This window comes from Oncorhynchus kisutch, linkage group LG6 (genome assembly GCF_002021735.2).
Source record: "Oncorhynchus kisutch isolate 150728-3 linkage group LG6, Okis_V2, whole genome shotgun sequence".
Lineage (NCBI taxonomy): Eukaryota > Metazoa > Chordata > Actinopteri > Salmoniformes > Salmonidae > Oncorhynchus > Oncorhynchus kisutch.
In genome coordinates, this window is record NC_034179.2 from 48,181,363 (window position 1) to 48,194,697 (window position 13,335).

Sequence of the window (13,335 nt, forward strand, 5' to 3'; positions counted from 1 at the left end):
TAGATAGAGGCTATGTCTGGCACACTACTCCCCATAGAGCACATATGGCTCTTGTCAGAAGTAGTGCATGATATAGGCAATAGGGTGCCATTTGAGACGCGATAGAGAGGCTTTCTATTGGATGTGAGGCCAATTGTTCATTCATTAATGAAATAATCAATTCAGGTTACACTTAGGCAATTTGTTTGCCTGACTACTCAGACTCCTTGTTCTGGCCAAACGCTATACCACGTCCACAGACATTTGTTTCTTATCCGCAATGAGTCTGGATCTGAGTACCTCTCTGACCCATCACCGAATGCGAACACATTCGGGGATTTCTGATTGGTCCAGAAACCTATGGGTTGGGTCAGAGCCAGAACACACGTAGGTAAAGTGGTGGTTTGAAAATTCGTCATTGGCTTTGATACTCTGATTGGTTAAATTACTTTGTTTTGTACAATGCCCCACGTCACCACAAACAACTTCAATGATGGCAGTCTCAGACTAAAGTATTTCGCAATGACAGAATAGCGGAAGAGTTTTAGGGTGAGTTGTCAGGCTTGAAATTTGTTTCTGTCAACATGAAACCTAATATCTGTACAGAGCATTCCTGGCATTGGTAAATACATCAGGGCAATGGCATCCAATTCTGATGGTAGTTTATGCCGTTTGATGACGTAACTGACAGGATTTTCTGTATGAGTGACTGAGTTTGGAGACAGGTGCAGGGCAGGAATGATAAGGATTTGTGCTGCAAGTCCCACAGCAACCAAAACAAAAGATACAGGGGAGAAGCGCAAAGGAAAATGGATACAGGCAGGGGCTCTAGGATGGGCTATCAGTTACCCGATTCACCTCTAATTCTTTCTGAAGCTTTTCTGCTCTCGACTTTTCGAGGAACAGATTCTGCTCAAGCTGCCGAAAACGGGCATGCTCCAATTTCGTCTGAGTCTACAGAGAGGAAAAGAGAACGAAGAGAGACCAGAGGTAGAAAAAAAGACAAGACACAGAAACCTGTACAGATTGAAGAGGCTGTGTGAAAAATACACATCATATGGGATTTTCTGTAACAGTTGTCAAAAGATTGGAGGAGGATCGACATTTACATTTTAGTCAATAGGATTAAGTGCCTTGCTTAAGGGCATATTAGTCAGATTTTTCACCTCGTCAGCTCGGGGATTCAAACCAGTGACTTTTCCGTTACTGGCCCAAGGCTATTAATTAACCACTTGGCTACCTGCCGCCCCTAAACATTGAAAATGTGAAACGTCCCTGTCTATCTTTCTCACTTCTTGTTTTAATCACTATATGTTTGGCACAGGCTTTTGGTCACTCTAACCTAACTGAGCATCATAGTGTCGATGGCTACCAGCCTACTACTCAATAACTTTCACATTACACTATAGAAAGAGCAAAATTCGATCACTTTTGCTAAAGTAATCTAATAAAACACACATTCTCATTCCTTCAAAACATGTTTATCAAACTATTGTTGATCTAAGCTTTTTACCAAACGGTAGATAAATACCTCAAGGTCTCCTTTGGTGATTGACTCTTCCTCCACTCTGAACTGAAGGTCTTCCACTTTCCTGTAATAATATGTCGGCCACAAGGTGTCAGCGAAGTGCCACAGAAGAGCATCACCGACCCAACAAATGGTTTCTAAAACAATTTACAGTACAGTGACTGCATACATTTTTGACATGCGTATTTGAGCCCTGTGGGGAATGAACCCCCGACCTTGGCGTATCTAGCGCCATGCTCTTAACAACTGAGCTACACAGTACCACACCTGGTTCAAAATACATGCGGACAGTGCATGAAGTAGAATTAAATAGGTGTGGGTACTCATTTTGGGTGACCATACTCATCATAAAAGGTGCCAGTACTCCAGCAGTAGAAAATTAGAGGAGTACATACAGTACACTGTATAGGAATGCATTGTCCCACTTCAAGAACTGCATACAGTATGTCAATTCAATCACTTGAGGTACACTTGACTGAGCTTGCCCTGTGCAATGGAATAGTCCCAAAAGTGCTAAATACTCCCTCCCTGAAAACTGGTCAGGTTAAATGAAGCGCACTTTAAGTATGTGAAAGTGTTTGACATATGTATTTGGCACAGGTCTGATCACAGCACCGACAACCATGGATCCGTTCCAAATGGCTACCCTATTGAAAAAAGTATTACTATATAGGGAATAGGGTGCCATTGGGACGCATATTATCTCTTTTACTGGAACAATAGATTCTACTCACAGCTGAAAGTTCTACCAAAGATGGCTAATGCAGCTAGCTAATAAAATGTGTATTTTAAAAGCAGGGCATATGAAAATGACAATGCCCTAGCAATGTTCTTCTGAGTACCATAAATGGAATAATAGAGGGGATTTTCGCACTTGAGGTTTTAGCATTGGTTTCAATTGCCGAAATGACAATAGTAATATCCTGTTGTCATGAAAGTGGATACTTTATATATGTGTATATATATATATATATATTCAATTGCTCTGAGCAATTTAGTATTTATTTATTTTTGTGCCACAAATGAATCATTCCATAGAAATCCCTGACACTGTACCTTTTCTCTTCTTCAAGCTGATTGGCCAGCTCTACTTTGTCCTTCTGAGTGCTTGCCAACAGAGTTTTGACTTGCTGGAGGTTGCTTTCAGTCTCTGTAACATACTGTAATCAGAGAAAAAAAAAACATATCAGGGATGAGCTATACCATGCTATCACTGAGTGCTTTGACAAGTTCTCAGTAAGTACACTTACCCATACTAATTTAGGCCTGGTTTACATGTACAGTGAAGTGTACAATGAAAAGAAACATTGATGGATGAATCATGTTTTATTTGTCAAGTTGAGTAGATTTCTTTGTGTAGATTACACAATAAGGGCAGGTTCCCAGAGGGTCGTTCCACCTTAATAAAAAGCACAAGAAAGAAGATTTTTCGACAGCCGCCATCTCAGATTGTTCTGAAATCGTTTCTGTTGTTAGGAACATATAAGATTAGCATTCCTGCAACATTATTTTGATGAAATATAATGTGATCTCTGAATTAAGCTAATTGATTGCACCAAAATCATCACTTTTAATTTATAGGATTCTTATAAAAAGACCAAACCTTTTTCTAACAATGAGTTACACATTTTCAAAATCTATCTGTCTGTAGTATGGAGCTGTGGTGCTGAATTTTGTTTCTTCCATCTAGGTGGAAGGTTCTGACCACTACATCGTGCTGTTCCTGCTATTAGGAGAAGAAAGTTTGTATTTTCACATCTCTCCAGAGAGGTTCGATCGGGTTCAAGTCCAGGCTCTGGCTGGGCCACTCAAGGAAATTCAGAGACTTGTCACTAAGTCACTCCTGTGTTGTCTTGCATGTGTGCTTAGGTTCGTTGTCCTGTTGGAAGGTGAACCTTCGCCCCTGTCTGAAGTCCTGAGCGCTCTGGAGCAGGTTTTTATCAAGGATCTCTCTGTACTTTGCTCCGTTCATCTTTGCCTCAATTGTAACTAGTCTCCCAGTCCCTGCCGCTGAAAAACATCCCCACAGCATGATGCTGCCACCGCCATGCTTCACCGTAGACCAGAGAATCTTGTTTCTCATGGTCTGAGAGTCCTTCAGGTGCCTTCTGGCAAACTCCAAGTGGGCTGTCATGTGCCTTTTACTGAGGAGCGGCTTCCGTCTGGCCACTACCATAAAGACCCGATTGGTGGATTGCTGCAGAGATGGTTGTCCTTCTGGAAGGTTCTCCCATCTCCACAGAGGAACTCTGGAGCTCTGTCAAAGTGACCATCAGGTTCTTGATAACCTCCCTGACCAAGGCCCTTCACTCCTGATTGTTCAGTTTGGCAGGGTGGCCAGCTCTAGGAAGAGTCTTGGTGGTTTTTAACGTCTTCCATTTAGGAATGATGGAGGCCACTGTGTTCTTGGAGACTTTTAATGCTGCAGAAATGTTTTGGTAACCCTCCCCAGATCTGTGCCTCAACACAATCCTGTCTCAGTACTCTCAGGACAATTACTTTGACATCACGGCTTAGTTTTTGCTCTGACATGCACTGTCAACTATGGGACCTTATATAGACAGGTGTGTGCCTTTCCAAATTGTGTCCAATCAATTGAAATTACCACAGGTGTTCTCAAAACAAGCTGTAGAAATATCTCAAGGATGATCAATGGAAATAGGATTCACCTGAGCTCAATTCCGAGTCTCATAGCAAATGGTCTGAATGCTTTTGTAAATAATACCTGTTTTCACTTTGTCATTATGGGGTATTGTGTGTAGATTGATGGGGATTTTTATTTATTTAATACATGTTATTATAAGGTGTTAACGTAGCAAAATGTGGAAAAAGTGAAGGGGTCTGAATACTTTCCGAATGCACTGTATATACTGGTTGTTGGGGTGGGATTGGTGTGGGGTGTGGAGGGTCTGTGGTTGGCTTTTGTCCATTTCTTTGTCTTACTCATCGTTAAAAAAACCTTTGGATGTTAGGTACTATAATTGAATGTTATATTATTAATAATTATTGTATGCTGCCAATTAAAATGGCCAAATTGGGTGCAATCAATTAGCTTAATTTCTCAGAGATCAAATTATATTTCAACAAAATGTTTCCGTAATACTTATCTTATCTGTTTTTAACTACAGAAATGATTTCAGAACAATCTGAGATGGTGGGTATCTTGGCTTGCTGAAATTTTAAATAAAAGGTAAATATATATATACAGTGCCTTGCGAAAGTATTCGGCCCCCTTGAACTTTGCGACCTTTTGCCACATTTCAGGCTTCAAACATAAAGATATAAAACTATTTTTTTGTGAAGAATCAACAACAAGTGGGACACAATCATGAAGTGGAACGACATTTATTGGATATTTCAAACTTTTTTAACAAATCAAAAACTGAAAAATTGTGCGTGCAAAATTATTCAGCCCCCTTAAGTTAATACTTTGTAGCGCCACCTTTTGCTGCGATTACAGCTGTAAGTCGCTTGGGGTATATCCCCATCAGTTTTGCACATCGAGAGAGACTGACATTTTTTCCCATTCCTCCTTGCAAAACAGCTCGAGCTCAGTGAGGTTGGATGGAGAGCATTTGTGAACAGCAGTTTTCAGTTCTTTCCACAGATTCTCGACTGGATTCAGGTCTGGACTTTGACTTGGCCATTCTAACACCTGGATATGTTTATTTTTGAACCATTCCATTGTAGATTTTGCTTTATGTTTTGGATCATTGTCTTGTTGGAAGACAAATCTCCGTCCCAGTCTCAGGTCTTTTGCAGACTCCATCAGGTTTTCTTCCAGAATGGTCCTGTATTTGGCTCCATCCATCTTCCCATCAATTTTAACCATCTTCCCTGTCCCTGCTGAAGAAAAGCAGGCCCAAACCATGATGCTGCCACCACCATGTTTGACAGTGGGGATGGTGTGTTCAGGGTGATGAGCTGTGTTGCTTATACGCCAAACATAACGTTTTGCATTGTTGCCAAAAAGTTCAATTTTGGTTTCATCTGACCAGAGCACCTTCTTCCACATGTTTGGTGTGTCTCCCAGGTGGCTTGTGGCAAACTTTAAACGACACTTTTTATGGATATCTTTAAGAAATGGCTTTCTTCTTGCCACTCTTCCATAAAGGCCAGATTTGTGCAATATACGACTGATTGTTGTCCTATGGACAGAGTCTCCCACCTCAGCTGTAGATCTCTGCAGTTCATCCAGAGTGATCATGGCCCTCTTGGCTGCATCTCTGATCAGTCTTCTCCTTGTATGAGCTGAAAGTTTAGAGGGACGGCCAGGTCTTGGTAGATTTGCAGTGGTCCGATACTCCTTCCATTTCAATATTATCGCTTGCACAATGCTCCTTGGGATGTTTAAAGCTTGGGAAATCTTTTTGTATCCAAATCCAGCTTTAAACTTCTTCACAACAGTATCTCGGACCTGCCTGGTGTGTTCCTTGTTCTTCATGATGCTCACTGCGCTTTTAACGGACCTCTGAGACTATCACAGTGCAGGTGCATTTATACGGAGACTTGATTACACACAGGTGGATTGTATTTATCATCATTAGTCATTTAGGTTAACATTGGATCATTCAGAGATCCTCACTGAACTTCTGGAGAGAGTTTGCTGCACTGAAAGTAAAGGGGCTGAATAATTTTGCACACCCAATTTTTCAGTTTTTGATTTGTTAAAAAGGTTTGAAATATCCAATAAATGTCGTTCCACTTCATGATTGTGTCCCACTTGTTGTTGATTCTTCACAAAAAAATACCGTTTTATATCTTTATGTTTGAAGCCTGAAATGTGGCAAAGGGTCGCAAAGTTCAAGGGGGTCGAATACTTTCGCAAGGCACTGTATATATTTATAAATGACATGGAACAACCCCAGACACAGATACATTTTAGTCCTGGACTAAAACAACTATTTCAATGGAGAATCACTCAAAGCACACCCCGGGGCGAACCAGAGCACATTAGATATGCTTTCCTGCGAGTGTGTGTTTGTGTGTGTCAGTCAGTTCCAATGATGTACAGCACACACTACTACAATAACATTATTTCAGTGGATAATCACCATTGAGAATGCTTTTTAGTCTTGGATTAGGCTTAAACTGGCTGGGAAACCAGCCCTATATGTTGTCAACTTCCATATCTAACAGATGAATTTGTCTGACAGATATGCAGTTGCTTTTCTCTTAATTCAGTCAAGAGCCCTGTCTTTGCGTGACTCATCAACATCTGCAGACTCATTGGGATGACATATTAGGACATTTCCCTGGTTGAGTCATAGAGTGGGTGCTGCTGATTTGGCTGGTGTGAGTGTGTAGTCTGCAGTGACCGTGACAGCATGCAACTACAGATGTAGGATCTTAATTTGAGCCAGTTATTTACAGCAGGAAAATAGTCCTGCAGCAACAGGAACAGGAACAGCCACACTGTCACCACTGTCCTTGCACGGCCCAACGGCTTTTATGGCTAATTACCATCATCACCCGTGTTGGAATTAGTTACTTGGAAAAGCCACATTTAACAAAAGTAAAGTGTTACTTCACAATATTTCTTTTTGTGGAAAGTACTGCATTATTATTAGTTAAATTACTTTGTGTTAGTTTCATGAAAAAAAATCTCAATCTCAGTTGTTTGACTGTCGGAGGGAGCAAGGCAAGCCGCGCATGCTCTACCAAAGATAAGCGACTAACTAACTCAGGTTTGATCACTAGTTTCCCCTTTCATCTGTGGCGCTGCTTTCCTGTGCTAGTCTACAAGTGATATACACCGAGAGTAGAAAACATCAAGAACACCTGCTCTTTCCTTGACAGACTGAGCAGGTTAAAGCTATGATCCCTTATTGATGTCACTTGTTAAATCCACTTCAGTCAGTGTAGATGAAGGGGAGGAGACAGCTTAAAGAAGGATTTTTAAGCATTGAGAAAAATTGAGACATGGATTATGTATGTTTTCCCCTTCAGACTGTGAATGGACAAGGCAAAAAATTGAAGTGCCTTTGAACGGGGAATGGTAGTAGGTTCCAGGCGCACCAGTTTGTGTCAAGAATTGGGTTTTACACGCTCAACAGTTTCCTGTGTGTATCAAGAACGTTCCAGACGCCTCATAAGTCCTTAACTGGCAGCTTCATTAAATAGTACCCGCAAAAACACCAGTCTCAACGTCAACAGTGAAGAGGCAACTCCGGAATGCTGGCCTTCTTGGCAGAGTTGCAAAGAAAAATACATATCTCAGACTGGCCAATAAAAAGAAAAGATTAAGATGGACAAAAGAACAGACACTGGACAGAGGAACTCTGCCTAGAAGGACAGCAACCCGGAGTCGCCTTTTCACTGTTGACTTTGAGGCTGGTATTTTGCGGGTACTATTTAATGAAGCTGCCAGTTGAGGACTTATGAAGGACGTCTGCTTCTCAAACTAGGCACTCTAATGTACTTGTCCTATTGCTCTGTTGTGCACCGGGGCGTCCCACTCCTCTTTCTATTCTGGTTAGAGCCAGTTTGCGCTGTTCTATGAAGGGAGTAGTACACAGCGTTGTACGAGATCTTCAGTTTCTTGCCAATTTCTCACATGGAACAACCTTCATTTCTCAGAACAAAAATAGACTGACAGGTTTCGGAAGAAAGATCTTTGTTTCTGGCCATTTGGGCCTGTAATCAAACCCACAAATCATGATGCTCCAGATACTCAACTAGTCTAAAGGCCAGTTTAATTGCTTCTTTAATCAGAATAACAGTTTTCAGCTGTGCTAACATAATTGCAAACGGGTTTTCTAATGATCAACTATCCTTTTAAAATTATAAACTTGGATTAGCTAACACAACGTCCCATTGAAACACAGGAGTGATGGTTGCTGATAATGCGCCTCTGTAGATATTCCTTTTTTTTTATCAGCCATTTCCAGCTACAATAGTCATTTACAACATTAACAATGTCTACATTGTATTTCTAATTTATCAATTTGATGCTATTTTAATGGACAAAAAAATATGCTTTTCTTTTTTTTTCTCTCCAAGTGACCCCAAATGTATTATTTTATTTTTATTTATTTTATTTCACCTTTATTTAACCAGGTAGGCTAGTTGAGAACAAGTTCTCATTTGCAACTGCGACCTGGCCAAGATAAAGCATAGCAGTGTGAACAGACAACACAGAGTTACACATGGAGTAAACAATTAACAAGTCAATAACACAGTAGAAAAAAAGGGGAGTCTATATACATTGTGTGCAAAGGCATGAGGAGGTAGGCGAATAATTACAATTTTGCAGATTAACACGAGTGATAAATGATCAGATGGTCATGTACAGGTAGAGATATTGGTGTGCAAAAGAGCAGAAAAGTAAATAAATAAAAACAGTATGGGGATGAGGTAGGTAAAAATGGGTGGGCTATTTACCGATAGACTATGTACAGCTGCAGCGATCGGTAAGCTGCTCAGATAGCAGATGTTTGAAGTTGGTGAGGGAGATAAAAGTCTCCAACTTCAGCGATTTTTGCAATTCGTTCTAGTCACAGGCAGCAGAGAACTGGAACGAAAGGCGGCCAAATGAGGTGTTGGCTTTAGGGATGATCAGTGAGATACACCTGCTGGAGCGCGTGCTACGGATGGGTGTTGCCATCGTGACCAGTGAACTGAGATAAGGCGGAGCTTTACCTAGCATGGACTTGTAGATGACCTGGAGCCAGTGGTTCTGGCGACGAATATGTAGCGAGGGCCAGCCGACTAGAGCATAACTTTAGTGTGTGTGTACATATAGTTGAAGTCAGACATTTACATACACCTTAGCCAAATACATTTAAACTCAGTTTTCAAAATTCCTGACATTTAATCAGAGTAAAAATTCCCTGTTTTAGGTCAGTTACATGCTGACCAGACCAGACGAGTGTTGCAAAATAAATTTAGAAATCCTTTTTATTCAATTATTGCGCGCGCCAACGAGCGTCTGTGACACCAAGGGCTAAAATAGAACTCATTCCTATTTCTGATGCAGATCGCACTGCAAGTCCTACCTCTCCCATCTCCTCATTGGTTTATAGAAGCAGGTACCCACGTGCCATCTCCTCATTGGTTATACCCACATGGGTGAATGAAACATGAACTGTTTTGCCGGTAGTCGTGGTAATACAATGAAAGTTTAGTTGCGATCATCATATAAGTTAAACGATGAAAAAGCCTGGAAGGAGGAGAGATGACTAGAAACGATTCGGTTGGCCCTTTTATGTGTGGATTAATTGTCGGAGTAGAGGTCCTTGTGCATTTCAGGTAAAATAACAACTCAATGTTTATATCCCAGGACAAATTAGCTAGCAACAGCAAGCTAGCTAAATAGGACAAATTAACGTTAGTTTGCAGGTTCAAGCTAATATTACGAGCTAAATTGCCATCCATGTTTAATGCTTTTCGACCTGTCCCCAAATTAATGTAATTGGTTCAGAGTTAGTTTTGATATTTTAACCTGCGTGTCGTGATCGCGTTTGGTGTGGGGGGGCAAAATAAATGTATGCACGATAGCACACGATGCGTGCGCAGCCGGTTTGGGATCTGTGTGAGGATCACCACTTTATTTTAAGGATGTGAAATGTCAGAATAATAGTAGAGAAAATTATTTATTTCAGCTTTTATTTCATTCATCACATTCCCAGTTGGTCAGAAGTTTACATACACTCAATTAGAATTTGGTAGCATTGCCTTTAAATTGTTTCACTTGGGTCAAATGTTTTGGGTAGCCTTCCACAAGCTTCCCACAATAAGTTGGGTGAATTTTGGTCCATTCCTCCTGACAGAGCTGGTGTAACTGAGTCAGGTTTGTAGGCCTCCTGGCTCGCACACGCTTTTTCAGTTTTCTATAGGACTGAGGTCAGGGCTTTGTGATGGCCACTCCAATACCTTGACTTTGTTGTCCTTAAGCCATTTTGCCACAACTTTGGAAGTATGCTTGGGGTCATTGTCCATTTGGAAGACCCATTTGCGACCAAGCTTTAACTTCCTGACTGATGTCTTGAGATGTTGTTTTTTGAGAAGTGCACCAGTCCCTCCTGCAACAAAGCACCCCGACAACATGATGCTGCCACCCCCATGCTACACAGTTGGGATGATGTTCTTCGGTTTGCAAAACTCCCCCTTTTCCCACCAAAAATAACGATGGTCATTATGGCCAAACAGTTCTATATTTGTTTCAACATACTAGAGGACATTTCTCCAAAAAGTACGATCTTTGTCCCCATGATTTTTTTATGGCGGTTTTGGAGCAGTGGCTTCTTTCTTGCTGTGGGTCCTTTCAGGTTGTGTCGATATAGGACTCGTTTTACTGTGGATATAGATACTTTTGTACCCGTTTCCTCCAGCATCTTCACAAGGTCCTTTGCTGTTGTTCTGGGATTGATTTGCACTTAGCGCACCAAAGTACGTTAATCTCTAGGAGACAAAACACGTCTACTTCCTGAGCGGTATGACAGCTGCGTGGTCCTATGGTGTTTATACTTGCGTACTATTGTTTGTACAGATGAACGTGGTACCTTCAGGCATTTGGAAATTGCTCCCAAGGATGAACCAGACTTGTGTCTACAATTTTTTTCTGATGTCTTGGCTGATTTGTTTTGATTTTCCCATAATGTCAAGCAAAGAGGCACTGAGTTTGAAGGTAGGCCTTGAAATATATCCACAGGTACACCTCCAATTGACTCACATGATGTCAATTAGCCTATCAGAAGCTTCTAAAGCCATTAAATAATTTTCTGGAATTTTCCAAGCTGTTTAAAGGCAGTCAACTTAGTGTATGTCAACTTCTGACCCACTGGAATTGTGATACAGTGAATTATAAGTGAAATAATCTGTCTGTAAACAATTGTTGGAAAAATTACTTGTGTCATGCACAAAGTAGATGTCCTAACCGGCTTGCCAAAACTATAGTTTGTTAACAAGAAATTTGTGGAGTGGTTGAAAAAGTAGTTTTAATGACTCCAACCTAAGTGTATGTACACTTCCGACTTCAACTGATATACACAATGGATAGTCTATTGGTCACGTGAGTGTACAGCATATTGTACTTTCACTGTAAATATGTAGGCTATTACACTTTCAAATGAATTTGATTGCGTATTGTTCTGTTTTTATATACTGTCTTTTTAAGCACACAAGAAAATTAATTTCCCCCTGGTGGGATAATAACGTTTTCGATTACATTCCCTTTAAGGGGCGCAGGTTAGTGTTTTTCATCACAAATATTGTTTTGGAGGCAGCTCTGCAGATTGGCCACTAGCTGGCACAGCCACAGTCATAACATCTGATTTTAAACCCATCCTTAACCCTAACCACACTGCTAACCCTAAGGCCTAAATTTAAATTAAGACCAAAAAAGCAAGTGTCTGATTTCATACATTTTTTTTTGCAGGTGGCCCATCTAGCGGAAATCGCTCGGTTCTGCCTCAAGGACAAGACTCATCTCAATAAATGTCAACTTCCTTAATAAGAAGCATTAGAAGCGCCAAAATGAATATAACCAATTGAACGACATATTGCAGGATAAGTCAATGTTAGAGTTTACATAGCTGGCCATAAATGGATGTTTCATGTTTCTTTTTGGATTGGTTACCCATCCCTTTCTACTACAGATAATAATATGATTAGGCTATATCTTTACATTTATAAAAACAAATGTCAGATTGTCAGTCATTCCAATATATTTAATACCCCTGGATCTTCAAGTGACTAGGAAATATGGAAATATAGATTAGCCAAATTGTTTTACATGAGCATAACACAAAAACTAAGGACTAGTCAACTCTGTTACTACACTGTTGTTTATGATTTTGTTGTCATGGAGCACTGATTGGGCTCAATGCTTTGAGATGAAAAATAAATGCTGCTCTCGGGAATTGCATGCTTTGAGCACTACCGAAAAGCGCTATTTGCATTTGAAAAATGTGTGCCATATGCTACATTTGCTCTAGGCCTATTGTTTAGGTTTATGTTGGTGACACTTTGATATCTCGATAATTTGCAGATGTTTAAATCTGTCAAAAGTGTGCGAGTTTGAGCATGTGTCCGTTAGAGCTATGGATTTTTTTTTTCATCAGCACAAATTAGATTGAGCTATAAAAGCGCCACTGGTGGTCTTAAAGAAGTCTCTTTCCACTTTTACGGCTGCTGCGACTGAGTTTTGAGTGAAGGGGATCCTGTAAAATGCTTTCAAGTTTTTGGAGAATAGGTTTTGTGTACAGACTGGTGGCTGATTATTGGTCTATATCAATTATCCTTCCCACCGTCTTGATCAAGCGCTGAAGCTTGACATGGTCTTGTGCTCGTATGTTTCCAAAGACACATGTCAGACCAAAGGACAGCGCACTCTGCAGGACAGATTTATAAAACAGTTGTAGGATATGGCAATCAACATTAAAATGGTTCAGTTTGCGTTAAAAAAAAACATTGTATGTGGCAGTTTCTTTCTCTTTGCAAGGATACAGTCATTGAATTTCAGTTCGTCTATTTCGATTCCCAGATATCTATACGTGGTCACTCTATCGACGGATTCCCAATTGAACTTCATAGGGGATAGTGCAGTTTCATTCCTTCTAAAAATCCATTTCAATGTCTTGTTTTCTTAACGTTTATTTCAAGAAAGTTATCTGCGCACCACTGGACAAATTGCGTACCACTGGACGAATTTGACAGTTTCTTTGGGTGGAAAAACCCACAAGAGCGGTTTGGGTGGAAAAACCCACAAGAGCGGTGTCATCAATCATCAAGTTTGCGGACGACGCAACAGTGGTAGGCTTGATTACCAACAACGACGAGACGGCCTACAGGGAGGAGGTGAGGGCCCTCGGAGTGTGGTGTCAGGA

At 40.7% G+C, this 13,335-nt stretch overlaps 1 protein-coding gene across 1 annotated transcript in view; it reads right to left on the reverse strand.

The window, feature by feature from the left end:
• The window catches only part of LOC109892928 (CAP-Gly domain-containing linker protein 2-like), a 53,656-nt gene that overhangs the window by 11,965 nt on the left and 28,356 nt on the right, over positions 1–13,335 (reverse strand). Inside the window, exons 8-10 of the mRNA XM_031825946.1 lie at positions 2,564–2,667; positions 1,511–1,571; positions 838–933 (exon numbers count right to left, since the gene is read on the reverse strand). Coding sequence (XP_031681806.1) covers positions 838–933; positions 1,511–1,571; positions 2,564–2,667 — 261 coding nt within the window. The remainder of the gene's footprint in view (positions 1–837; positions 934–1,510; positions 1,572–2,563; positions 2,668–13,335) is intronic.